At 41.1% G+C, this 26,229-nt stretch overlaps 7 protein-coding genes across 8 annotated transcripts; 2 read left to right on the forward strand and 5 right to left on the reverse strand.

The window, feature by feature from the left end:
- Positions 1-433: 433 nt before the first annotated feature.
- LOC141825368 (WRKY transcription factor 71-like) lies at positions 434-1,804 on the reverse strand. The gene is made up of 3 exons (XM_074712752.1): positions 1,265-1,804; positions 1,044-1,187; positions 434-907 (listed from the first exon to the last, which is right to left on the reverse strand). Exons 1-3 carry the CDS (start codon positions 1,675-1,677, stop codon positions 529-531), a joined length of 936 nt encoding a protein of 311 aa, XP_074568853.1. The 5' UTR covers positions 1,678-1,804; the 3' UTR covers positions 434-528.
- A 1,706-nt stretch (positions 1,805-3,510) lies between these two features.
- On the reverse strand, positions 3,511-5,455 carry LOC141825369 (uncharacterized). Its single transcript, XM_074712753.1, has 2 exons — positions 4,618-5,455; positions 3,511-3,747 (listed from the first exon to the last, which is right to left on the reverse strand). Exon 1 carries the CDS (start codon positions 5,339-5,341, stop codon positions 4,670-4,672), a length of 672 nt encoding a protein of 223 aa, XP_074568854.1. The 5' UTR covers positions 5,342-5,455; the 3' UTR covers positions 3,511-3,747; positions 4,618-4,669.
- A 117-nt stretch (positions 5,456-5,572) lies between these two features.
- LOC141825026 (uncharacterized) lies at positions 5,573-6,483 on the reverse strand. The gene is made up of 2 exons (XM_074712392.1): positions 6,316-6,483; positions 5,573-6,248 (listed from the first exon to the last, which is right to left on the reverse strand). The coding sequence occupies exons 1-2, from the start codon at positions 6,481-6,483 to the stop codon at positions 5,682-5,684; spliced, it is 735 nt and encodes a 244-aa protein (XP_074568493.1). The 3' UTR covers positions 5,573-5,681.
- Positions 6,484-8,375: 1,892 nt separating this feature from the next.
- LOC141825165 (uncharacterized) lies at positions 8,376-9,165 on the forward strand. The gene is made up of 2 exons (XM_074712549.1): positions 8,376-8,594; positions 8,678-9,165. The coding sequence occupies exons 1-2, from the start codon at positions 8,457-8,459 to the stop codon at positions 8,819-8,821; spliced, it is 282 nt and encodes a 93-aa protein (XP_074568650.1). The 5' UTR covers positions 8,376-8,456; the 3' UTR covers positions 8,822-9,165.
- Positions 9,166-9,281: 116 nt separating this feature from the next.
- LOC141825170 (protein tesmin/TSO1-like CXC 5) lies at positions 9,282-15,128 on the reverse strand. 2 transcript variants are annotated; one of them, XM_074712555.1, is made up of 8 exons: positions 14,863-15,128; positions 14,029-14,130; positions 11,926-12,103; positions 11,478-11,828; positions 11,027-11,130; positions 10,825-10,919; positions 9,756-10,157; positions 9,282-9,589 (listed from the first exon to the last, which is right to left on the reverse strand). In XM_074712555.1, the coding sequence occupies exons 1-8, from the start codon at positions 15,126-15,128 to the stop codon at positions 9,375-9,377; spliced, it is 1,713 nt and encodes a 570-aa protein (XP_074568656.1). In that variant the 3' UTR covers positions 9,282-9,374. The 2 variants fall into 2 exon arrangements, with proteins under 2 accessions (XP_074568656.1, XP_074568654.1); XM_074712553.1 differs by having other exon boundaries at positions 14,029-14,133.
- A 1,657-nt stretch (positions 15,129-16,785) lies between these two features.
- Positions 16,786-18,007, forward strand: LOC141822689 (uncharacterized). The gene has a single exon (XM_074710019.1). The coding sequence runs from the start codon at positions 16,801-16,803 to the stop codon at positions 17,833-17,835; it is 1,035 nt and encodes a 344-aa protein (XP_074566120.1). The 5' UTR covers positions 16,786-16,800; the 3' UTR covers positions 17,836-18,007.
- Positions 18,008-20,363: 2,356 nt separating this feature from the next.
- LOC141825042 (MACPF domain-containing protein NSL1) lies at positions 20,364-25,355 on the reverse strand. Its single transcript, XM_074712410.1, has 7 exons — positions 24,987-25,355; positions 24,547-24,785; positions 23,449-23,653; positions 22,486-22,563; positions 22,222-22,405; positions 21,498-21,664; positions 20,364-21,169 (listed from the first exon to the last, which is right to left on the reverse strand). Exons 1-7 carry the CDS (start codon positions 25,260-25,262, stop codon positions 20,483-20,485), a joined length of 1,836 nt encoding a protein of 611 aa, XP_074568511.1. The 5' UTR covers positions 25,263-25,355; the 3' UTR covers positions 20,364-20,482.
- Positions 25,356-26,229: the final 874 nt, after the last annotated feature.

A 26,229-nucleotide genomic window follows, 5' to 3' on the forward strand; every position in this document is an offset into this window, starting at 1 on the left:
TGATGGTCTTCTGGGGTGACCTCAGTGATTACGTCACACATTTTGGAGTTACACGATAAGCGTGTAGCAAAATAAGATAAACATCGGCGCTGGCCTTCTAGAAGAAGATTCAAGACCTTAATTTGATTTAGAAACATTTTGTAGCGGGCTGCTTCAGGCCCAATACGGGCCAGTAGCTGCAAAATTCTTCATTTCTTTCCCTTTCAATCATCGTGTCAGTACTACTGTTCTAACACTAGTATTGACAAGAGCTGATTGTTAAGTTTTACCCGACATATCATATACTAACAAATAATAAATTGAAGGAGTTGAACACACACACATCCACGGTATAATTTTGATCGAATTAGAAATACTAGTGATATTGTTTCAACCAGTAAAGGTCAAAAATCATTGCAGAGTAGATATAATTAATCATGGTCTTATGCTAAAACATCGATCGATCTCAAAATATTACAAGGATTGGAGATGCAATGTACAACAAAATTAGAGAGTTAAACCTATCCAACTAGCTAAAAATAAGAAATTCTATCTATATGCCATATGTTGAGTATTGCCATGGAAGAAGGAATCAGGAAGTATATCTTGGAGTAGACCGTAGTCAGTGTACTGCAGAGAAGGTGGCAGGTTTGCCAGATACAAACTAGGGTTTGTGCTCGTAGCCTGCAGCACTGGCGACTGACTGTCGAGCTGAGACATTTGGTGCATCGTCAAGAAGCTTGTCGTCGCCGCCGGCGTGGGCACAAGAGAATGAGCAAACAGGTGTGCGCCCCGGCCTCTGAGGGTTGCTGGGCACTGATGAGTGTGTTTCCCCTCATAAGTAGTTATCACAATTGTGGGATCTTGATGGCTCCTCTCCACCCTCTTCTTCACTGGGCACTTCTGGCTCGTGCAACGATAGTAGTTCCTGCATAATGTAACGTACGGATGATTATTTTGTTAGTTTATCCTCCTATAATAAAGTGATTAAGAATTGATCTATATATGCATGTAAGCAGCGATGATATTTATGTTTGCAGCAGATTGGATAGCTAATTTATTACCTCGGGAAAGGGCTGTTCTTGACTGCTTTCTGGCCATATTTCCTCCAACGATAGCCGTCTTCTAAATGATCAACCTCACTTTTTGTGACAAATGCATAACGAGGTTCCCTTTGCCTCTTCTCTCCTTTCTTCTTGCCTTTGTTCCTGTGTTAATTAAGAGTAATATATCTTAATACATATATGCGTGTAAAATAAAATTGAAGGCATGATGAACAACTCACGTGTTCTTCGACATGTCACTCTCTTTATCTGCTTGCCCTGGACTCACTAGTAACTTCTCCACCTCCCCTTCCTCTTCCTTCCCAGTTTCCTGCTGCTGCTTGCATCGCTCTCCGTCTTCCTCTCCAGCCGCCTCGATTGAAGAAGAAGAAGTCGACGAGTACGGCGTCATCACACCTCCGCTTCCGCCGGAAACGATGACCGGCGCAGAGTTATATATATAGTCACCAGCATTTTCAGCACCAGAGTCTCTGAAATTGCTACCATAATATGCAAAGCTGGCGAGAGGAGATGAGAAACTATGATCCAGATTGGCGGGGCCGCCGTGAGCTGGATTCTGGTAGATGAGCGCCGACAGCTCGTCGTGGAACAGGAAGGGGCAGTTCTCCCACTCTCGACGATCCCCTCCGGCCATAGCGATCTGAGAAAAATTAGTGCAATTTGTGCACGGAGATCGACAGATCGAGTGTGGCTGCTAATCTCTACGCTGGTGCAAAGATAGGGAGATGGATTGAAAGAGAAGATAAAGGACTCTAGTCTTCTCCGTGTGTAACTAACCTCTTTATGCTTTTTTTTTGGTCACCTTCTCCTTCTCCTTTTAATTTTTTAAAAGAAATTACTAAGAACGTAACCGAGTGTGGAAGTAATCCGCCGCGTTCTAAGCGTGAGCAACCGGCCGTCTCCGGTCGCTGGGAGAGAACAAGTGAACCGATTATTGGCAGGTCGACAGACGCGTGCCAGCGTGGGAAAGCACCGGCGTTTGACCGCTGAGCGGCACGTGACTGCGGCGCTGACCCGTTGCAGCATGGTCCCTGCGGTGAGGAGACGACGTAGCCGTCATTCGAAGGTATTGGCGCTTTTGACCGTCGGATCTGACAAAAGCGTAGATGGGGTGTGATCGAACGGCGGTGTGAACGGCAGCGGTTCGAGATGCGAGACCGCGTTAAATGTCGATAATGGAACGGCATGTGATTCGCCTAGCAGAATATAGGTCGTTGCCGGTCTCCGTTCACATTGAAAAAAATTGATAAATCCTAATCAGTCGCATTTACTTAATCCCTAAAAGTGACATCCCACAAAAATTTTTCATTGATCATCAGAGTAAATCAGAAAGTGTACGCAGCGATTAACCCAGAAGAAAAATTTCTACAAATACGTCGTAGTTGGAGATCGAACCGCGAATATCTGAGTGATAACCTAAATGTCTTACCGCGGTACCATGACCCGGGAACCTCTGTTCACATTGAGCGTGCATGAAAAGGGTGGCATGTTAATTAAGATCTTAGAAACTTTAAGGAAGTATTTGTAAATTGGATGTATAATTTAACTATGATTTCTTGTCGATAGAACTTCGTCATATGTATTAATACGAATGCTGAAAAAAATTTGGAGTTGAGTGATTGATTAATTAATTCAGAAGGGCTCCATGTATTGTATAGAATAGGCTTAAATATTAAAATTAGTGGTTGCTGCCTAAGCAATCTTTGACTTGTTACATGCTCTACATGAATTCAAATGCAATAAGTATTTCATCATCGATTTGCCAACTTTATAGCTATATATAGCTCCTTGATAGAGATGAAAGAGTATAGTGCATTTAGCTTCGGTTGACAAAGTTTAACTATGTACAACATTAATAATTTTTATTACAAAGTAATGCATCACAATTCTATTCTTCACAATATTTAGGTGCCACAATTATATTGTTCATTTTTTACTATTATGTCGAGCAAATATCACGGTCCTATTTTAACAGGTGTAATGATTCTATTAGAGAATGAACGGACAGCATCATAATTAAGTCAGTATGGACTAAGCTAAACATTGGCCATTATGACATAAAGAACCTAATCTCAACTAACCTTTTGGCCTTGGCATATTCCTCATCATCAGATAATGGATCATGATAAATTAATGACGACTAGATTAATATTTAATCACCAAAACTAATAATAGGGAGGATTGATTGCGGCTTCCGTATATCTTTAAGCTTCTTTAATAAGGCGATGATAAATTAAAAGAGTACATATTCGCCTAACTTTACTGTTGAAGGCTCGCTTAATGCATATGTTCATTAGTTAATTAGTTAGGCACACCTACGAATCATCATATAATTTATTTAGAGATAGATAGATATCTCATGCAACAAGCAACTGGCTTATAATTTGAGAATGTCTGCACTGGTAATTTTCAATGGCTTATGATGATTTGAGAATGTTTGCAACAAGCAACAAGCAACTGGCTTATGATGATTTGAGAATGTTTGCAACAAGCAACTGGCTTTATGATGATTTGAGAATGTTTGCAACAAGACATACCAAGGGGACTAATTGCCAAGTTCTCAACCCGTAAAGCCACAACCTACCAACCCAACATAGAAAAACATTAAGAACGCACGGCATGAATGAGGAACAAGTGAGTGATGCCCTTTACCAAAGCCACAAGAAAACAGTCATTGAGCACCCAAAGGTATTGAGGCTTTTCCCTGCAAGTGTAGATTCACAATCCATCTCACTCAATGAGGGAGGAGCTTATTCAACATAAAGGAAGCTACCTAAATCCTAGGCAAGAAGAACAACTTTGTGATAAGTTTGAAAGAGACATGCTATGAGATCATGCAGCTATCATTGCTTCCTCACATCTACAACTAAAGTGTGGTCATTACTAACTTGGACTACCCAGAAGAAGTAGGGGAAACCACCCAACAACTCTTCCTATTCTTGCAAGGGTTTAGGACATTTAACTATAGTATCTAGCTAATACATTAAGTTTAGCCAACATTAGCGACAATTGGATGAACAAAATTTCATCCAAAGGTGTGATATTAATTCTGCATGTGCAAGAGGTGAACAGTGACAATGGTATATACATAATGCCACAAGCTTGTGATCCTAAGTTGAATGAGACCAAGTTTTATTTCAAGTAAAACAATCATCCCTTTGTCTACAGTAATAAAGGATGCAACACGGAATACATTACAAAATTATATACCCCTAAAACACAATGGTACTTTGAGATATAATATATAAGAGATAGGTTTAAAATAGAAGATCAATAATCCACAATCCTGACATTAAATTAACCAAAACAAAGTAACATTATGACCACAACTAGTGCATTATTGCTTAGCAACTCTATTGATATACAGGAGATTAAAAGATACATGTCCGATGGCATACTATTGATATATGTCTGAAATACCATTGATTTTAGAAAGTTACATGCGGTTATTTTGACAACAAAGTTTGTTGCGGCTTGTTTAACTTTAAGAAAAGATAATTCATTAATGCTTAAATACGCGAGACAAACAAACTCCTACTTGCATATAAATTGAAGAAGACTAAAAAGAACAAACCTGTAACTAAGCCCCGGAGTAATCCCAAAGCCAATTCTTTTATGGATACTGATCACTTCCTCTTTCTAAATATGTAGACATCCGTCTCCTCGTAGGCGTAATCTGGATGAAGATCCTCATGCGGTACTTTTTCAATCACCGGGAAGGTCCGGTGACACAATTCCCAGAAAACCTGGTGCGCCTCCGGTGACCTCAGCTGGTACCCCAGCAGAATGGCTCCATCATCCGCAACGAGCGCCTCCATGGCGGAGACTAGCTGAGCGGCCGAGTCTTCCATGTACACAACGTCGGCAGCGATCACAAGGTCAAACGGTGGACGGAGGGTTCTGATCTGTTCCGAGTTGTTCCAATAGAGTTGGGCGTGCTTAGGAGCCCGTGGGAGAGCGGAACGGTTGCGCTTGAGGTTACGACGGAGGGCGGGCATGACGGGTGCGATGTCGGTGAGGACAACGTCGAGGCCGAGAAGGAACAGGCCAAGGCCGGCGGGGCCACATCCTGCTCCGAGCTCGACAGCGCGCTTTCCTGGGAAGCGGAGGAGGTCCGCGTAGGGGTTGGGATCGGGGGCGACGGAGGGGCGTGGGAGCCAGCGGTCGACGAACTTGACGAGGACGAGGGAGCAAGGCCAGACGGAGGTGCCTACGTGCATAGATCCGTTGTCCTGCTCGAAGGTGAGGACGGCGCCGCCGACGGGGAGCTCCACGACCGGCGAATCGGTGAACCGCATCGGATTCTGATACGCTGTCGGGGAGGCAACGGTTTAGGGGTTTGTCGCCGCGAAAATACCCTCGGCGCGAGCCAACCGGATAAATCTATCCCTAAATTCGAAGGGATATGGGCCAGACTAAAGCTAAAAGCCCATATCACCGGCCCATCTTGCTACTTCAAAAATTATAAAATTGATAATATGACCTTGATCTCATCTTGGACTTGGTATATCCAATCAATAGCAAGAAATTGAAAGGAAGAAGTCGATTCCAACTACATGATCGAATTGTCCTGTCTGTTCTCAGTGATCTCAATCGTCAACTTAGTTGCGTTAAGACAGGAACAGAGCTATCCTAGGCCTAGGCAGCACCAATACGCCTCATCGTCTTCGTATCCACCACCCCTTTCCCTTTGTTTCTTGTTGCGTTCCTCTCGTAGTGTCCGAACTGATGCAGCGGCTTGGAATTCGTATCCAGAAAGTACAGTATCACCACCATGAACACCGAGGACGCAAACATGGGAATCGGCCCAAAGATCCACAGCAACAGCGTGGTGGAGACGTACAGCGCCCGCAGCCCGAGCGACCAGAAGTTGCCGCCCCGTATCACCGCGTCCTGCACGTAGTACACCGGGATGTCGGACTCCAGCGTGCTCATCATGAAGCTGGTCTGCACCAAGTACCCCGCCGAGTGGATGAAGCAGGTGAAGGCCGCCAGGAAGCAGACGAGCAGGGAGACGTACTTGACGGTGGACGTTGTTTGGCTGATGTCGCCGTAGATCACTTGGGTCATCAGCACCTTGCTGCTGCCGCCGATCCATGTGCCGATGAGGGAGCTGAGGGCGATGGAGAGGGAAGCTAGGTTGCTGGACGCCGTAATGCTGCTCGATATCACCTGCAGAGCTACCCCTGTTTCCTCCGGACTCCTCTGCACGCACACAATTATGGCCGTCAGCTAAAGATGAAGAATTCTACTTGGGATTTGTGTTTATTACCTGCATCAATCTTTCGACCCATGCACGCTTATTGTGGTTCTCCAATCCAATGACAGTGGTTTCTGGTAGTCTGATGATTCTGTAGAGAAGGAAGAGATGGTAGCCTAACATTACAGCCAAACCAGCAGGGACTAATACCAAATCTATGGTGTTTCTATCCAGCAGCATCTCTGATCTCTCTGTTCTGCTTCTCTTGCAAAGCTTTCTTCTTCCTCACATATGTCTGACGAGGCAACGCAGATTTATTGGAAAACTAGCATGCTTTGCTTAGCTTGTTAATTTTGCTTTCGGATGTATGAATCTGTTCAGAATTCAGATTAATTTCAGGGAACGGCATGGAGTAGGAAGCTGAAACAAGTTTCTTTTAAGCTGATGGGTTTGCTTGCACTCTATCAATTGGCAAACGGGGTCATGTTATATTGAGTGTTTATTTTTTCCTTCTGCCTATTTGATTTGGGTTTTGTGTCGTGAAACCCTCGTTTTCTGTTTACTTATGGAGTTTAATGCATTGATTTGTCAGCAGAGGATCGGATATGCCGGGAGTATTTGGATGTCTTCTGAAGTACACACAGAATCTCCAATCACGGATGGCAACCACGAAGTGAAGGCCGATTACTGGACTGAAGGGGCTGGCTCCCTATTTACAAGACTCATTCCGCCGGCGGAATTGCAGGGGTTAATCACGTTCCAGCAGACCATTCTGACGTATTCGTCTTGTACCGGCGTTCCACAGCCTTCCTCGTAGCTGTAGCCGTGGCCGTGGGTGGGCGGCGGCATGAGCTGATCGATGGCGACCTTGGCGTTCTGGATGAGCCAGTCAACGGCCTTGCTGGGGCGGTCGTAGCCGAGGCGGTCCTGCACGTCTAAGAACTGGATGGCGGTGTGATCCGAGAAGCGCAGGCGGCGGTCGCGCAGGCCCTTGACCGTTACCATCTTGCTGTGCCTGTCCTTCCTCCCCGTGGACCGATCAATGCCGCCGCCGTTTACCTCCAAGGCTTCGCCGGTCCACGGCCGCCGGCATTTTTGCCGCTTGAACCGGCGGTTGCCTTCTTCCATGAAATGACAAGGCCAACAGAGATCATTCAATACTGTAGAATCAGAACAGAACTTGGACGACGGGTGGCGGCGGCGGCGGCGGCTGCATCGACTGTACAATAGGAGAAAAAGGACCATTTAGTGATGAGGCAGAGCAAGATCCCAAAATTTTGAACCGCCCCAACTTCTTACTGGAAGTATCTATCTCATTCTCAGCAAGAATCCGTTCAATAAAAATATTTCAACAATAATAATATTAATCAACGGATTGTTCTTAATACACCACAGAAAAAGCTCATTCATCTCTAGTGTACACTTGCCTCCACCACTTTATATTTATATGATATATTAACATGGAACCTATCCAACCTGTAACATTTTTCCTTTTTATTTTTATTTTGAGAAAGTCTGCCGGTTGATCCTTTCTAATAACACAAAACAGTTAAAGATGGATTTGATTCGTATATATTGATAATACATCTTCCAAATCTAACTTCCAAATCTAATTTTTTTTTAAATAAAGTTTCTGATCATCAAGATCTCAGAGATTTTGAAAAGGTAAAAGGTAAATTTTATTTTTCCTCTCTTGGTTTCTCTTGTGCAAGTGTAAATATATATAGCTTTAATGGAGCCAAAATTCTGCAACTACAAGCCAGGCTTGCACCAGCATCCAAACAACTAGTCAATAGTTGTTGGTTCTATCATTGTGGTGGATAAGGAAGCATCATTAACTTCCATCTCCTGATGTTCAAATGACTGCAAAAAGACACTTGAGCCAATTAAATGATCGATATTCCTGCAGTGATTGTGTACCTGGCAGGCCAAGAGAATAAATACTGTTTTGATATTTTGATCCTCGATATAAAGCGCATCCGAAGTGTACAGAATAAAATATAGATACCTGTTTCAATCGATTAGCAAGACTAAAAGTTGGTCTATTATTTCCTGCCTCACAGCCTTCATCCACACCCTGTCTTTTAGCGTCGGTTGGGACGTAGAAAATCACAATTAAAGCAACAGGAAGATCAGTTTGTGCCAATTTAATTTTAGAGGTCCCTTCGTACGTCCTGATTCCACATCAAAATCAAACCACCTTCTGAGAGGAGATGTTGGAAGGCAAGGCGATGATCCAAGACACAGACATGCCATTGGAGATGCAGCTCCAAGCCATGTCCTCCGCCTGCGAAGCTCTCGACCTCTTCGACGTCTTGGACTGCAGAAGCATCGCCGGCCACATTAAGAAGGTTCTTCTTTTCTTATAAAAAACAAGAAAGTGGGTTCCAAGTGGAAGCTAGTTTTCGTATATACTCAAAAAATCGGGTTTCAGGAATTTGATGTTGTGTATGGACCTGGATGGCAGTGCGTTGTGGGATCAAAATTTGGATGTTTTTTCACACACTCGAAGGGGACCTTCATCTACTTCTGCTTGGAGTCTCTCAAGTTCCTCGTTTTTAAAGGAGCTGCTGCATAGTTTGGATTGCACACTGGAGTATTGAATATACTGTAGTTTGTTAATATTTGGATAATAAGCAGTTTTATCCCTCTTCTTCCAAACACAGTCTTCAGACTTTCAACAATCTAACTTGGAATCGTTTCGACTTCTGAGCTATCATAAAGCTGCTATATAGTTATTCTTACAGAATTACACAAGGTTTCCAAACCAAACAAAGTAGACGCAGCGGCTTCCAACTCGGCAACTGCTTGCTTCCATGACTTGAGCAGCAGAGTGAGGTGATGATTTTTTTTTTATTTTTTGAAACAAAAATGATATCAAGTGACTACTGATATTACTTTAATCATCAAAACATTGAGTCACTTGGATGAGAAGTATTTGGGATGATATACAATTCCAATTTGATTTATTATAACTATGCTTTCTCCAACAACACTTGCAAACAACAACAAGAGGAAAGCAGATGATCGTGGTTTGTATTAAACGTCAAACAATATGCACATACGCTGTCAGAATAAATAGAAGTGTAGTTTGCTCATCGCTGTACCTAATCTATTTCTGGCTTTCCTGCCTACAACTCGGTGTTCTCTGCTTTGGGTTTGATCTCTCCAATCCTTGTGACTGACCGTCCTACTTGTTGGTCATCGTTACTGAAATTTACAAGGTTTGGTTTTGATGTTTGAGGTAGCGCTGCCGCAGGTGTCGGAGCTCTAGCAAAACCAGGTGCAGGTGATCCATGGAAATCTGATGTTTCAGGTTTTCCACCCATGGATTTGAATCTCTCTTCTGTAACATGTAAGAATCGCAAATTTCAGGGAAAAAAAAACATAAACCAAGACATATATTTGAAAGAAAATGCCCATAATATGTCACCTTCTACATATTGGGGGAAAAAATTCTAGTAAATGACTATCCCGTTTATTGTCAGTACGTTTGCATAAAGACTAACTACCTTTGAATCTTCCCAAATTCACAATTTGACGAAGGCAGTCCCGGAACTCTGACAACACACACCTTTCTTGCTCTACAAAGATCTCTGATGTTCCCTGATTGCTGTGAGATGTTAGAGAAGTTCTAGGGTATTGAGACGTCATGAACATTGTGCCTTGCTCGTCGCACATTAGGGCCAGTGTTCCTGGAGACATTGGTCTCTGCCCTTGCTGTGTGCCCTCACGGACAGGGTCAGTCTCTTCTGCCTTGATTTTGTATGCAGGAATATTTTCTGAATTGTGATCTGCTGACCCAGGCCGAACACTTGGATCATCTTGTCGTTGATCATCTTCATCTTGGTTTGAGGAAGCAATGCGACTTCCAACATACTCATCCTTCTCAACTGAGGAGTTTGCTTTTCCATCTGAAATTTTTTATTCACACAAAAGCAATAAAAAAATGTAGCACAAAGGAGTACAAAAACCATGAAGATGATGCTTCACCAAGACTACATGACCAGAGCATAGAATAAAAGTCGGAATAAGCAAATCAGTCAATTGTAACAACTGAGGCAATTTCATCATTTTATCCCTTAACTTTGATCGGCAAATTTATGACAACTATTTTTTTTTTTTTTTTTCAGAAAACGAGTAATCTGGAAAGTCTGGTTTATGAATGCACATATATACAAGTCATACCGAACAACATAGCAGATAAAATAGTCAATATTTTGACAGAGAAACAATCAAACTTATTATTTTCTTTACTCGGTATTTTGGTAGAGAGAGGACAGCATTCTAGTCGAGTTTGCTGGCAATTCATCATCATAGTGGATAAATTGTAAGACTCAATAGAAAACTGCAACAAAACTACAAAGTTGCACGGTTGTCTAGTTATCAGCCTTAAATGATCTTATCAGTGTTTTAAGCAGAAACCTGATGGTTTTTATGAGAATGAATGAAGCATATACAAGCACTTCAGAGTTTAGAAATCAATTTGCTCACTGCAGAGAAAAACAGACTTGTAACTCGTCAGCTAGAGCCTAGATATGCCCAAGCTGCCTCAACTATCTAATTGGGAATTAGCCATACCAGGAAATGTTTTGGCTACATGCTCAGATACAACCACCAGAAGCTTGCAGAGGTCAGTAATGTGCTCCGCTTGAACTACATCCGCTAGAAGAGACCTTTATGATGACCAACAGAATTTTAAACACGGTTACATACAAGTACAACTAAAGGCTCCAAATCCAAACTACAAAGGAACAAGACCAGTTAAGGATAATATCTCTACCCGTAAGTGACTTTCGTAGTAGCTGTTGTAGTAGGAATAGTAGAATGTGTCACAGGAAGACAATTAAAAGAAGAAGCTAGAACTGAAGCCTTCGCTTGACTAGCCTGATATCATTAAAAATTGAAAAACGGATAATGAATGGAAGGTTTAATATGCATTATTAATGCATGGTGATCAAAGACCAAAAAAGTGAATAATTTATGTTGACTTTCTAGTTCTTTACTAATTGAGGTCAGTAAAGGAAAAAAAATAATTCTTTAGAAATTAAGGTCAATAAAAATGGCCAACTCAGGAAAACATTTGAAACAAAAAAATATAGCTATTTGAATGGAACTCACACAAAAGCATGGAGTATATCAATGGGAAAGACATCTTTGTTGGTAGCTAATAAAAAAACCTTCAGAAAACCTAGGATATCACAGACTAAGATTGTTAAAGTTCAGAAGCTCACCTGTGGGAGTTGTGACAGCCTGTGAAAAGATTGATCTTTTATGGTTGTACAGGTAAAGAGGCTCTGATTTCTCCTCCTCTTAGAAGATGGAAAGCTGAACCCTGAGGGTCCAATAGCTCCGTTTAAGGCTGCATTAGCCTGTTGCATGTAAAGCATGCTTCCATGATTACTGTGAAAGAGAGCTTTCCTCTCTTCACTGCCTTCAAAATTCTTACAATCCATGCATTTGCAATTATCAGAGCACAGAATACCGGCTTGGAAGCACTCGCAGTACTTCTTGAGGCATCCAGACTTCTTGCAATGGCATCCCTTGTTGTGTTTTCCCACCAAAGGCAGCTCACCAGCCTCATCCTAGCATCCGATAGCACATTGGTGTATCAGATTAAATATGGATGATCTATCAAGTTGAGTGAATAAAATGTGTTTTTAGGAAATAGTGAAAACAGACCTTATTATCCCTAGTTGCATGAGGGCTACTACCAATCTTTGGCCTGAAGGCATTAGGATTGCGTTCTAGAATAGCTTCAATAGCTTCATGCCTAGTAGCTCCATTTTCAGCATTGTTACAGCAGTTTGTGCAGTTGCAACCATCACAGTATACTCCAGATGCAAAACATTCACAATACCTATAAAACACAATGAGGTTGGCATAGAGATAATAATCAAACTTGATATAAAAAAATTGATTATTACGACTGTCAAAGTCAGCCACATTAATAGAATATCGAATTGCAATGCCACAGAAAATGCAGCTAGGAAGCTAAAGGTATACAAGTTTCATGTAAACAGGGTTTAATCAATGCCGCTGTTATAGTTTATTAATGTCATAATATTCCCTGCAATTTGTTCTGTCTAATTAAAAGTTTGGATAAATTTGCAATTGAATTTGGTAGTATTATACTATGAAATTAGATATCTTTTAATTTGGTTAGAATTGATGGAAATCTTTTAGCTGAGAGTCCGTTTAATTTGGTTAGAGTTTATAAGAGTCCTTTTGATTTGTTGAGTTTTAAGTATTTGGGCTATTTTTCAACTTTAGTAAGATCTTATATTTCCAAGTCATAATCAATTTATTGCTTAAGTTGTCAAGTCCTTTTGGATAAGTATATATATTTTTATATTGTTTGCTTAGTTGTATTTTCCAATTGTAGTTGAGTTGGACCCTTTATAGAATTGCAATTGAATTTGGTAGTATTATACTATGAAATTAGATATATTTTAATTTGGTTAGAATTTGATGGAAATCTTTTAGCTAAGAGTCCGTTTAATTTGGTTAGAGTTTATAAGAGTCCTTTTGATTTGTTAAGAGTTTTAAGTATTTGGGTTATTTTTCAACTTTAGTAAGATCTTATATTTCCAAGTCATAATCAATTTATTGCTTAAGTTGTCAAGTCCTTTTGGATAAGTATATATATATTTTTATATTGTTTGCTTAATTGTATTTTCCAATTGTAGTTGAGTTGGACCCTTTAAAATGATCTAACTCCCCTTGTAATGCATCTTTCAATTAATAAAATTTTCTATTTGATGAAATTCATCATTGTGAAAGTCTAGTGCTTTGTGTTTGTCTCCCTGCTACCTAGTGCAATATCAATTGGTATCAAAGTCAAACTCTTAATTTGATGTTTGATATTTCACGCTCCACCACTGACTATTCCTCCTTGAGCATCCACCATCCATCTTCACTACTTATCTATCCACAATCCTCTTCCATAGCCAGTAGCGTTTTCTACCTCTGTAACAGCCCACAACCTCATCTTCCTTTTCCGCCATGTCTCACCAATTGTTGAACCAAATGCAGCCTTTAGGCACTAATTCATCACACAAAGAACCGCCACAGACAAGAATGTAAGTAAAAATGAATATTTTGTTGCTTGTATATGGAGAAACAGTAGATTATTGTTGTTTCATTGTAGTCTCAGTTGACGTTTTTATTCTTGATTTGTAAATGGAAGATGAACACTAGCAGCATTTAGAATACAATTTCTAGATGTGAGTAGATGCAAATGTTTCCCTAAAAGAGGCAATCAGAAGTCTGCAATAAATCATATGCTTCATATAACCAGTAGTGAATCCTCTTCGTGCAAGGAAGTGAATATGACAATCTGTTCCCTTATAAACGATATCCAAAAACATATCATGAGTCTGAATATTAACATCAGAAAATATTTTCTTAGCAGAAAATTCTCAATTAATATTTTTGGAATGAGTAATACCTCACAAGACCAACATGGATAGATAAACTACAAGGAAACAACATTTGTTTACCTTGAAAAAGGATATAGCACTTCTTAACTACCAGAATACACTCTCAATCTGTAATCAAGACAATGTAGCTTTATGATACTTCACCTCTAAGTATTGCATAATATAAAGCTCTTTTAGCACACCAAAAAATGGCATTACTTTGATCAATTAACCAAGATATTAAATAATCACCTGACCAAATAAAGCATAATATTTATAAGTAGGACAAGTATTATCAACAAAATAACATTACCTTATAACTGAAATATTGAATATGAATACAGATCTTATTCCATTGACTTACAACTTCAAGCATCTTGAATGTTTGCAGTTGCAATTCTTCTTTCTAGGAGTGCCTTCTTTGGTTGCATATCCTGGTTGTGATCGTTGCCTTGGAGATTCTGAGCTGCTGAAAAGAAAGAGGACAGCTAATGACTTAACATCAAACGCAAGCATCAATTAACTACAATATCTTCAGAGGTTACCATGACAACCTTGCCAATATACTAGTTTCTTATGTGATAGTATTTGCACATTTCCTAATGAAAACTATCAAGCATGAAATAGAGGCTTTAACTGGAGAAAATAATCATGGATAACCATTTCTAAGTTAAAAACTTAGTCTTCCTGATGCTGCATTGAGATTCAAAATATGATCTACTACAAAATACACAAATCTTCGTGATGCTGCATGTAGATTCAAAATAAGATCTTTTAAAGTTCCCTAGTGAACTATCAATCCCATCCTTCAATGCAACAAACAATCAACTTTGCATATTCTAACAATTTTTTTCCTTAAATCTAATACATTTCATTTATGACATTTGTTGAATAAAGAAGATATTCTCAAAAAGGAAGGACACCCTGGCCTATTTAAAAGTTGAAACTTGATTCGAAATGGAAATTTGGGGATCACAGTATAAGAGCAATAACAAATTGTAAAAGGAGAAATACTCCTGAAACTAGAAGTGCACATCCTAAAACCACCAGTAAAGGTGTCTAGTAGAAAATCGACAAAGAAGTGGCGTGATCACCGCGAAAAAAAAAATAGCCAACGAGAGGGAAATGAAGCAGAGGAACTACGAAAGGTTAAGGCGTTAAGCAACAACTACGACTTAATATATGTATACGAACTTACACGGGAAAAGGAACCAAGGGGCGGGAGGCCAGAACCGGAGGCAACATCGGCATCGGAACAGGCAGCTGTTGCTGCTGGTGTTGAGGCGGCGGAGGCGGCAGCTGTTGTTGCGGTTGATGTGGCGGCTGCTCAGGATGCACCGAAGCCGTTAGAGGAGGAAGAGAACTCGGATATTCAGGGGTGGTGAAATCCAGCTGACGGATGGGTTTCTTCGGAGGGAAATCAGACGAGGCCGATGCGTGAGCAGGTGGATTTCCTGGCTCCATCGAAGCCGTTGAAGCAGAGGCCGAAGATTCCGACAAGGAAATACGGAAAAGAAGCCGCGAACTGGCCTAGGATGCCAGCGGCCAGAACCGAGCCCCTGGTAGCGTCCAGGATTCCAATCAATTCGCCTCCGCAGATCGAGAGACGAAGGCGGGGAGATCGAGGGAGGGAAGTGTCCGTCGGAGTGGTGGCGCCGGAGGAGACAAACGGAGAGGCGGCGGCGCAGGGAGAGCGCGAGGTTTTTCAATCGGATGCTGGAAAGTTTGGAGTGGAAAAAGGGAGGAGGTTAAGCCAAGACGACGAAGCAAATAGCTCGCTTTCTCTCTCTTTCGCTTTCTCTCTCTCCTCTCCGCTTGAAATCAAATTCAGACATTGTACGGCCAGGATGGGAGAAATCGATACATCGGACAGTCGATCGAAGACAAAAGATTAACGGTTCAAATTCATAGGTCTTGGTACGGTGGATTATCCACCGTCGGATTAGATGATGCTTTTTATTTGATTATAGACCGCTAACTTCCGCATAAAATTTGAGTAAAATAATAGATGCTTGAAACTGATCTTGCCGTCCAAATAGGAGATCCGACGGTGGTTGAAGCTTCGAGCAATTTGAAAATCCACTTCTCTTCTTTTTCTGCATGTATGCTATGAAATTTCAATTTGTTATTTTCTATTTCCTTGATTGGCCATTTGTAATGGCAACTTCCTTTCCCAACTCTAACAGCTTTATCCTCACCCTCAATTGTATACTAAAACAAAGGCAATGCCTCCTTTCCTTTCCTTTCCTTTCCTAAAGATAATCTAGTATCATACCTTTGTGCAACAACTTCTACCTCAACTTACAGCTTTAGGCTTTGCAACTGCTCCCTTCACCACCATACCTAGAGATAGTGATTAGGATTCATGGTTTGTGATCAACATACTAGGCCTAATTCATGGTCTATCTAAGAACAAATCAAATTCTAGGAACGAAGAGCCTAAGGAACTACTTTCTACGCTTGGAAGATGATAGCATAGCTTGCTCTATCAATTATCTAGAATTTTTTAGGGTTGGTATTGATGGAGCCATTTTTGATACTTCATTACCTTATTTAAGACCTTTTTTTTTGGAAGAAAGAATTGTTGTTTCTAGCTCCATGTCTTATGGTGTACTGTACCTTAAGATTTCTATAGATGTATCTGAAAGAGCTGTTAGATTTCTTCAATTTAAAATTTTTTCTAGCATCCAAACCATAACAGATCTATAACAGATCTATTACAAGGAATATAGCCATAATTGATCTGATAAAGCTTGTTTCATGTATAGTTTAAGCATCGATGACTCCTCCTCCTCCTCCTCCTCCTCCTCCTCCTCGAGGCTCCATCCAAATATCATCGAAGAACCCACTGGGATATGCAACAACAGATAGATTTTTTGGTTCAGATCCGAATCTCTAGCTTTCCTCGAGGGGACCACTTTTCTTACGCAATCAGGTGAGACCAGCTGGATGTGTTCCCCCGTGGGTACCTTTCTTTCACTGCACAGCAAATGCTGAGTATGGTGTGCGGGGCTCGCACTATTAACTGTCTATTATTATATTACGCATGGTGGATATAAGTTTCGCTCACCGGTTTCTCAATCGGATCCCAAATCCAATTTGTTCAGATTTCATTACACCGACGGCGGCCGACGCAATGAGTCGGAGTAGCCACCAAACGAAGCTGAAGACTCCGCCTCGCGGCCTCTTCTCCTGCGGGATGTTCCGGAACTGCACGCAGTCCATCCTCAGCCCGACCGCCTCTCCCGCCTCCCCCACTGCCTTCGTCCCCTCCGCCTCCTCGCCTCCTCCATCTGACAATCCTCCGCCTCCGACCGCCTCTCCGCCGCCTCATCCCCAGCCGTTCGGGAGCGCCAACCCACCGCGGCGTACTGAACCGGAACGCCCTCCCGGTTCCTCCTCGTCCTCTTCCTCCTCGTCCACTTCCCAGAGTTTCACCCAGTGGAGATTCCCACTCCAGCACCATCACCAACAGCAGGCGGCACCGGAGCCGGAGCGGATCTCGCCGGCCCTGGACCCATCCGCCGTCGCGTCCTTCAACCTCGCCGAGGCATTCCGCGCCGCGGAGCTCCAGTTCGCCTCCGGCGCCCGCCTACCAGCTCTGCGCCTGCTGGAGAAGTTCCTGGCGCCGGACGCTTCGCCGACGCCGATAGCCTGCCCTCCTGCAGTAATGGCCGGCGTGGTAACTGCCCTGCAGGATCAGACCTCCGCGCGGCCTGCGGCCAAGGTGCTTCTCGCGCTGCTTCTGTCGGAGCACAACCGGAGGGCCGCGGTGGACGCCGGGGCGTCGTCCGCGGCAGTGAAGGCCGTGGCAGCGTCGGGACCAGCGGGTGTGACCGCGGAGCGAGCGCTGGCGGCGCTGGAGCTCCTTTGCACGGTCCCAGATGGCGCCGAGGAGGTGCGAGGGCACTCGGCGGCCGCTGCAGCGCTAGCAGGAGCAGTGGAGGGAATGTCCGGGAGGGGGAGGGAGTGCGCCATCGGGGTGATGGCTGCGATCTACGGCGGGGCAGATCCGAGGGAGGTGCCTCCAGAGGTGGGGAGAGCGGTGATGGCGGCCATGCAGGGGGAATGCAGCGCGCGGGGGAGGCGAAAGGGGGCCCAATTGCTGCGCGCGCTACAGGAAAACGGCCGGCTGAATCTCCCCACCGGCACAGCCATCGGGTGGCCGTAAAAGAACAGCCTCCCAAGCAAAAGGAGCATAGAAAGGTTGTTGGTAGGGTAGTGGTGGGGCGAAGAAGATGATGGGGCCGTGTCAGAAAGTACGCCACTCGGCGAGAAGAATCGGACGGAGTAATGGTGTGTCAGTGAGACAGCTAAAATAAGAGAAACTATATATTTATATATATATAAAATGTGCGTCAGTGCGTGTCGAACTCTGGTGTTTGTTCTGGTTTCTTTTCTTAATCTCGTCGTTTTCTCTCTCTCTTTACTGTTTATTTGATTCTTACTGTGTTTACGCTTCGTTGTCGGATTCTTGGTGCAACAGCGGTAAATCGTAAATGTCAGTATGATTCAGACTCGTCAATCGTGCATTGTAAAGGATCCCAGCTTGCTAAGCTGCAGCAATGCCATCTCAGCTTAAATCCATTTTGGCTAACACAGACAAAACTCAGATTGAACTAATGCATCTTTTCTGACTAAATTTCACATAATCAAGTCATCAATTAACGAACGATTAGACTAATATGAGATTTTACTTCCGCTGATAAAAGGACTCTAGAGTAGATTGAACAAAAAGATTAGACTAATGTTGGGGAGTTCTGATAGATGCTCTACTCTGACACTCAAATTAGTATCAATGGCAGGAGATGAAAATATAGAAGAAGATGATGACAAGTATATATAGTTGTTAAAATTATCGAGTCTTTCTCATATCCGTTAAAGAGCTTATATACTTGGTGACTCCACATCGACTCAAGGGAGACCGTCTGTCGGGGCTTGAAGAGATCGATTATGATAATTGTTGACATGAGGTACTGAGGAATCAACACTTAACCATCCTGTAACGCGGTAATCGTTGATAATTCTTACTTTTTGATTTTATGCACAGATACGAGGGTATTTAGCCTGATAATCTTGTAACTGCCCTGACCCTTTTGTAGGTACCGTACACTTTAGCAGTTTTTGATAAGATGGAGGGTGGCAACCGAGATGGATCATGGAGAGATCAAGGGGGCCAAGGGCCACTAGACTAAGAGACTTGGAGAGGAGGAGCAGTTAAGGAACTAAGTTATTCAAGAGTCAGATTGTCAAGTGGTCAAGTTGTTGAGTGGCCAAATGATTGAGGGGTCAAGCGGTCGAGAGTTAAAGTGACCGAGTGGTCAAAAGGTCGAGAAGTCGAGAGGTCAAGTGGTCGAGAAATCATGGTCGAGAAATCGGGAAGCCGAGAGGCTGAGTGGCCAAGAAGTCGGGAAGTCGAAAAGCTAAGTGGCCGAGAGGTCAAAAGCTGAGAAACCGAATGACCGAGGGTCAAGTCTTAAGGTGACAATATATTCTGTGTTGACTATTGACTTTTGATTCGACATATCAATTTATTCTTGACTACAAATGTCACATAGAAGCAATAAAATTCCGTCACATCAGCATTCTTATTTTTTAGATAAGTGTCTAAAGTTAGAACAATAACCTATGGCAGTACGTTGAAAGGAAGCATAATTAGTTCAATCTGGGTAAACCCTAAACCCTATACAACTTGTAATAGAAGACTTGCCTTTGACATGCCTATCTGGCTTGAAAAGAAACAAGATCATGGATCAGTAACTCCGTGACGAAAACAAAGCAGGAACGCACATTTGAGCTTCCACAAACAAGTTAAATGATCAAATACATTAAAGTGCAGATCAGTTAAATGGTTGAACGAGACGAAAATTAATGAAGAGAATCATTGCAAACCTATAGGCGAGCTGTGTTAAAGCTGAAGCAGCAGTTGGTTCATAATGAAGACAAGAGTACGGATCCGGGGACCATCGTCTGCTCCCTTTGGCTTTTATCTCGAGAATGCGTTGAGCAGGTCAGTGTCACATGCAGGGTCTGAAGCTTAAGGCCGCAGTGGGTACGTATGTGGATTAGAGACGAGCAGGAAAGGCCAGTACAGATACCGTTTCATTTTCCCTGTTAACTATGACCCTTTAACTCCTATATTGTCTTAGTTTGCCTCTGTATATTTTCTGATCATTGTTTCCCAGTTTATTCAATTTCTTCTCTTTCTAAGCTTTTAATATAAGTTTTTCATTTCTTACGATGAATTTAGATGGCAGATAAAATTCTATTGTTGGTGTTGGAGATTGAGATGCAAAAGATAATCGATGAAGAATGAGCTATTTGGATGCAAAATATTATACATGACTCCCACCATCTTGCATGAAAGGTGTTTAAAAGTTGTTAAAGATTAGTAAAATTAATTGAACAAAAAAGTATGCCGATTCAAACGATTGTATCACCTGCATTAAATGTAATATATGATAATAAAATGACGAAAATCTAGCTATTCAGTGTGTGCTGTTTTATCTTAGCTTGCCTTTAATCAACCAACAATTATCAATTTAATTATCACAATGTTGAGTCCATTAACATTAACTAAATGATAAATTCCGCACATCTTGACTAATCATCTTGGTAATACAATGATACACCGAATAAGTAAATCTTAATTGGATAAAACTTTTGGATATACATATTTTTAGTTATGAAATAAATTAATTTTATTGATGCGGAATAGAACAACTGCATATGGATTCAAAAATGAATAGCCACGTCTCAATTACATGAAATATTTTGAAAGAGCAAATTTACTTGTTCCCATTACATAATTACTTTAATCAGCTCAAAAAATCATCCTCTAGCATTTCTATCAGCAAGGAATATTTAACCTGAAGAAAGATCTTTCCACCCTCTACGCATAACTTAGCACCAGTGACGACCCAGTACCCTGGCAGATCATCTGGGCCTCTCGACACCTCAGCAATGTCCACGTACCGTGCCATCCTTGGCTTTCTGATAGGCACCGGTGGGCCTTTTGGATAGATTGCAGAATTCACTTCTACCTTGCCCTTTGATTCCGGTATCAAACCTGTGCTGAAGCGCGAGCTGATCAAGCCTGAGATGGAGCCTGACTTTTGAGAGATGGTGGTCGGTGCATCCCACTCCGACCGCCGAATTTTCATCGAAGGGACGTTGGAGAATGCGAGCCGGAGAAACAACACCTTCCTCATGCCAAACTCTTTTACTTCCAACCAAGCCTTGGTCACTATGTAGGCAGAATCGCCGAAAGAGGTCACGTTGTATTGCACTGGAGCTGTGCAGATGTGTGAGAACAGTGCCCACTTAACGGGTTCAAAGTAGTCGCGTTGGGACGAGCTGTCGTCTCCAGCACAAACAGTGGCATCAGAGAGATTGATTGTGTTTGGTTGTGAAGAGAGGTGTTGAAGATGAATTGCTAAGCGGTCGTTCTTCTTGCCTTCCAGGTACAATCGAATACCCGTCACAGGACGTTTCTGAGAATCAACCTGGAGAGCATGAGCACAGTGTCATAGCAAGTAATGAAGATTGGTGCGTAATGAGCAATTAAGTTAATTAAAAAGTGAACAGACTTAAATGAAATAGACAAGCTGACAAAACTACAAATAAGTTGCCATGGGTGATCTGATGATCTTCAGTGAATGAGCTTTCATCTTCACACTATCTATCAATGAAAAGAAGACAAATGTCCAAACACTTCCTGTATGAACCATTACATCGTATTAAAAATATTTAATTTCCTGCATCCTATATGTCGAGTTGCATAGGTTACTTATATTAATAGAAAATAAAGATTATAAAACAACTGTTGGTTACCTGAATGTTGTTAACATAAAGCCTGGGACCCATCAGTGTAAACTGGAGCCACTGTAAACTCCGTTTTTTTCGTTGCGGACCAAGAGGCAGTTCACCAAATGCTGGAGCCCATTGACGAGGTATTTGGAACTCCAGAAAATGGCACAGTTCTTCAATCGGCGGCTTATCTAAGTCATCAGCTAGACGCGGTCAGCAGCTTCACCAAGTCACTAAGCAATATTACTAAGTCCGTGTATACTAAGCATAAATTGTACTGTCAGAATCAGATGGCATATATTGTCCAAGTGAATAGGTAGTTTTTGCAGTTTTTCAATCATTAACGTTTATGAATTGAATGACAAGTAAATCATGGGAGACCAATATTTGCTTTTACAGAATATCAGACTAGGATCTTCATGTGATGAAACCACAAGACATCTAAAGCAAACTTTGACAACTGTTAAAGACTATTGCACAACTTGTCTTCTAAAATATAGGAAGAGGTTTGACATTCGGCTGATTCGTAACCTGCACAGAGTATCAATGTGGAACCTTTGAACTTTGATAGCTAATCATAGATTACTGCATGACTAGGTGCATGAGAAGGAAAGGGTATTAATTTGAAATGTTTAAATTAATGAATTCCCATACACCCTCTTGTTTCTCTTGAGAAGAGGAGCAGAAGGGAGGGGCTTGTAGCAGGGGAGAGATTACTTTTTGGGTTGAAAGGGGAGAGATTACTTACATCGACAATAAAGATTCACCGCATGACTTAGGAACCCACTTCCTTTAACACCATTTAACAGAGAAGTTATAGGCACTAAAAACAATGTCACCAAATTCGGGGCTTGTGCTATAGTTACAAGCCATTCTTTGTGGCTTTGCCCTTTGTCAAATCCTCCTCTTCGCACAAAATTACTTGTAATATCCTACATAACGAAACATGGATAACTGTCATACATCAACATTTCGTATATAGTAACACCCTTCAAGAATTAAAGAAGCTTACACCATTCTCTGTCTGTGATACCATAGTTGATTGAACAGACACCGACGTCTGTATATAATGCTTCTCAAAGTTATTGACCTAAAAGACACAAGGCGCAGTGAAAAGCTTGAAATACTATCAACATAATTTAAGCAAACAGTCCATACAGATGCAAAATAAAGATGAAAGCGTGCCACGGATTGCCTTGCTATAAAATTGGAACATAGTGCATTGTAAGAATAAATCCAGCGACCATGAATAAGTATGCCAGTCCATACTATTCTCTCTTTCAAGAGTTTTATATTTCTTTCACTCAAATATATATCAATATTTTCAAGAATTCCCATGAAATTTAGCATCTATGAGTAAATCTAAGACAATAACATGAGTCTAGGCAAGGAGCGGATTGTAATCATAATTGATAGGTCAGTAATATATTATCCTCCTATTGTGCCTTTTAGGGAACGAAAATATATTTATTTATTCTTTAATACAGTAAATGGCAACTCAAATATCTCTTGCAAGGGTAGGAGATAGCATATGTAGATTGTGGAAGGTGATCTTGTCCAATAGCCAGGAGGAAAGATTGAAGTGTAACCATGGTACAATAATTTAGTTCAGCTCTTACTCTTTTATTATCTAAATTACCAGGAGAAAAATAGTGTTTAGGGAATTTATGAAGTTATCAATTATGATCAATAACAAATCAAAATCTCAAATAGTGATTAAAGCAGAAAATTGAACAGAAACTCTATAATTGCAACAAAAAAAAAAAAATCCCGTCAATATCCAGCCAAAATAATGTAAAAACTTCTTGTATGTTGCCTGACAACGGACATGAACAAGTACCCAGTGGCCAGTGTCATATATCACCAAAATGATTTCGAGGATACTGACAGTGCCGCTTTCTGAGTTGCCACTGCCAGATTCATTATGTAAATCTTGTTAACTTTAAATGCCATATTGAATGATTCTTATAATTACCTTCGTCCTTCTAGAAGATTCATCATTAACCAAGATATTATCTTCTTTTGAAGTTTCGGAAAATCTCTCGTCTACTAATTTCTTTAGCAAACTTTGCACCTCACTTTCCTGAAGAAGCGAATCCTTCTGCTGCTTCAGGTAGATCACATCTTTACCGCCCACTGTCAAACCAACAATTATGTGTGTGCCATATTTTTGAATAAACCTAGAAGACAGAAACAACTGTAAGGTTCAGGAGATGATACAAAGGCTAAATCAGGCTAAATCCAATATCATCGTTTTTCAACCTTGCTGCAATTGTTAAACACTTGGTGAAGCTAAAACAAATATCAGCAAAAACAAAAACAAAATAACCCAAGAAAATGTCAGATGTATCTGAGTTGCCATAAGGTGATCGCCACAGGCAAAAAAAAAAAAAATTGAAAAAAGGATTTATAGATGTGAACTATTAAATCATAGAAAGAACTAGAAAGAATGAAGATCGTGACTAAAATTGGATTCATGGCAACGAATCAGATCCTATTAAAGATTATAGTGAAATATAAGAACTGAAGACAACCACAAACAAAACGAGGAGTTTTCTAGTTGGTCTATGACGCTAAGTAATTGCAGCGAAGATGTATGCTGTTTTTTTTTTTTCCTTTTCTTATAAAAAATATTCATGTTATGGATACTAAACAATGAAAATAATTTGCTGAGATCAACTTTCACCAGTCGTTTGACAAAACGTTGTGCTAGTCATTCTACTTTCTAATCTTTCCTTGTTTAGGCTGATGCTAAGATTGATTGTTGATAAAGCAAAAAATCAAACATGAAATTGAATTGCCGCTATCCTTAATTTTAACTAAAAATGAAGCTCAGAGCTTCAGACAGCCCTAGAAAATGGAATTTCACAAATGAAAATTCAGACAGTTTTGCCTGAAAGTTGTAGCAGCCCCAAATAGACTGTCGAATGTTGGTCATGATCGAAACAGAGGATTAGCGAAGAGAACTGTAATAGCCAGTTACACACAATTTCAGATGTCTGATTATATTTGAAAATGTAAGATGAAATAATTACCATTTAGGCATTTAGTTTTACCATCAGAAGTTACTTACTCTGCCAGTGCAGCAGGATCCCATGAGGAAGGAACTTCCTGCTTGATTCTATCAAGCAACACGATATGAGAGCTCACAAGCTCAACACTGTATAGTACTATGTACCAGCCGTCGAAGGCAAGACTCTTGGTAGTTGATGCGTCCTTCTGCCAGCACCCTCTGAAACCAAACATGGAATTGAACAAACCAGAGGGAATTTTTCCCGGAGTAGAAAGAATCTGGTTGAATTGCTCTGCCATCTGATCAAAATCCAAAAATCAGTGCCAAGCCCAGAGCAATCGGATGATAAGAAGCATCTTTATCCGCCGAAATGATAAAATTTGGTGCAGGAAAAAAAACGATCTAACTAGGCATGCCAAGGAAGGAAAACACATATTTCAGAGATAATCACACGACCGGAAATACCAAAAAGGAGTAATAAAGAGTTGTGAATTGAGAACCTGGTTAAACGAGATGACATCGCTCCGGTACCTCGTCCTCCCCCCTCTATCGCACTTGATGGCCTTGGGAACATTGGGGACGACGACACCGCCCGGCATAACGAGATCTTGAACGAGGGTTTGGTCCAGTTCGATCAAGCGGGAGCCATCCAGACCGGGCTTCACGTAGGAGAAGGAGAAATCGCAGCATAGATCGTACCCACATCCGATCGCCGCGACGGCCTTCTCCGCCGCCACCTCCTGTGTCAAATCGCTCCGACTTGGAACCACCATCATCGTTCGTCTCTCTAGCCGCCCTCAAAGTGTCTCAGACGCGGGCAACGGACTACAGCAAAGTAGCAGTAGAAGAAGCGACCATGGACGAGGCCTCCATCTTCCATTTTTTATTTTTTAATCTGCTTTCCCAGCGCTGAAGCTTCTTCCTATTTGCCCCGAAAGCAACCGCTGGGGTCCATCGCGGCGGCACATGAATCACCAAGGCCGTTGAAGTAGTCCACCTCCGCCATGGAACACCCAACCCCCAAGTAACCAACCGTGATGTACAATTGAAAATTAATAATAATAATAATCCTGAATTAAAATTTAATTTTACCCATTAAGTTTGATTTTTTTTAAAAAAATTTATAGTCACTTCGATATGTTTGACTGTGAAATGTTATATTTTATTATTTTTCGCATGCTTATATCCTTTTATATTTTAAGACGTCATTATTTTATGACTTGGTCGTTTCCATGTCCACGTCCTTGTGGATTTTATAATTTTGAAGTTTGTATGGAATATTGTACAGTCAACTGGTGAGATGAGATCTATCCAACAGATATTTAGAAACTGCCGTCCCTAAAAAATATTTTATAATTGTGACCAATACATATGTCTAATTTCGTCAATAGAATTCTCATTCAAAAAATTCAAGATCCATTTATTAAAAACTATTTTTTTCATTTACAAATAATATAGCATGACAAACTATTAGACAGTAAATTACCATTTCAAAGGGTATCACCATTTGATAGCTAGCTGCAGGCTAACTATCACTTGCCACATAATCACAATATATTGTTGCAAACTTATTAAATCCAAGATTTGAATTTAAGTATTAAACAATTGTTAATAAATAAAACTACTATAAAATATATTTTGATACTAAATTATTGATCCATTTTCTGGCCAAAATATTATTTAATACTAAAATAGAAAAAAAATATTATAATAGTAAATATCACTAAAAAAATTATTTGACAG

Source organism: Curcuma longa, chromosome 3 (genome assembly GCF_044706935.1).
Source record: "Curcuma longa cultivar G26 ecotype Majalengka, Jawa Barat chromosome 3, ITB_CL_G26_1.1, whole genome shotgun sequence".
Taxonomy (NCBI): Eukaryota; Viridiplantae; Streptophyta; class Magnoliopsida; order Zingiberales; family Zingiberaceae; genus Curcuma; species Curcuma longa.

Bases quoted from the DNA above. Each gene is read 5' to 3' on its own strand.
- LOC141825170 (XM_074712553.1), bottom strand. From the start codon at position 15,128: ATGGAGCCAGGAAATCCACCTGCTCACGCATCGGCCTCGTCTGATTTC. The intron at 14,134-14,862 runs GTAAGTTCGTAT...CTTTCTTTTCAG, and splicing joins CCCTTGGTTCCTTTTCCCGT to CAGCTCAGAATCTCCAAGGC. The intron at 9,590-9,755 runs GTAGTTAGTCTT...TACATGTTACAG, and splicing joins GAATTTGGGAAGATTCAAAG to AAGAGAGATTCAAATCCATG.
- LOC141825042 (XM_074712410.1), bottom strand. From the start codon at position 25,262: ATGATGGTGGTTCCAAGTCGGAGCGATTTGACACAGGAGGTGGCGGCG. The intron at 22,564-23,448 runs GTAATTATAAGA...TGTGTCTTTTAG, and splicing joins AATCTTCTAGAAGGACGAAG to GTCAATAACTTTGAGAAGCA. The intron at 21,170-21,497 runs GTAACCAACAGT...CATGCTCTCCAG, and splicing joins TTTATGTTAACAACATTCAG to GTTGATTCTCAGAAACGTCC.
- LOC141825369 (XM_074712753.1), bottom strand. From the start codon at position 5,341: ATGCGGTTCACCGATTCGCCGGTCGTGGAGCTCCCCGTCGGCGGCGCC.
- LOC141825026 (XM_074712392.1), bottom strand. From the start codon at position 6,483: ATGCTGCTGGATAGAAACACCATAGATTTGGTATTAGTCCCTGCTGGT. The intron at 6,249-6,315 runs GTAATAAACACA...GTGTGCGTGCAG, and splicing joins GGGTCGAAAGATTGATGCAG to AGGAGTCCGGAGGAAACAGG.
- LOC141825165 (XM_074712549.1), top strand. From the start codon at position 8,457: ATGTTGGAAGGCAAGGCGATGATCCAAGACACAGACATGCCATTGGAG. The intron at 8,595-8,677 runs GTTCTTCTTTTC...ATCGGGTTTCAG, and splicing joins TCGCCGGCCACATTAAGAAG to GAATTTGATGTTGTGTATGG.
- LOC141822689 (XM_074710019.1), top strand. From the start codon at position 16,801: ATGAGTCGGAGTAGCCACCAAACGAAGCTGAAGACTCCGCCTCGCGGC.
- LOC141825368 (XM_074712752.1), bottom strand. From the start codon at position 1,677: ATGGCCGGAGGGGATCGTCGAGAGTGGGAGAACTGCCCCTTCCTGTTC. The intron at 1,188-1,264 runs GTGAGTTGTTCA...TAATTAACACAG, and splicing joins AGTGACATGTCGAAGAACAC to GAACAAAGGCAAGAAGAAAG. The intron at 908-1,043 runs GTAATAAATTAG...TACATTATGCAG, and splicing joins AAGAACAGCCCTTTCCCGAG to GAACTACTATCGTTGCACGA.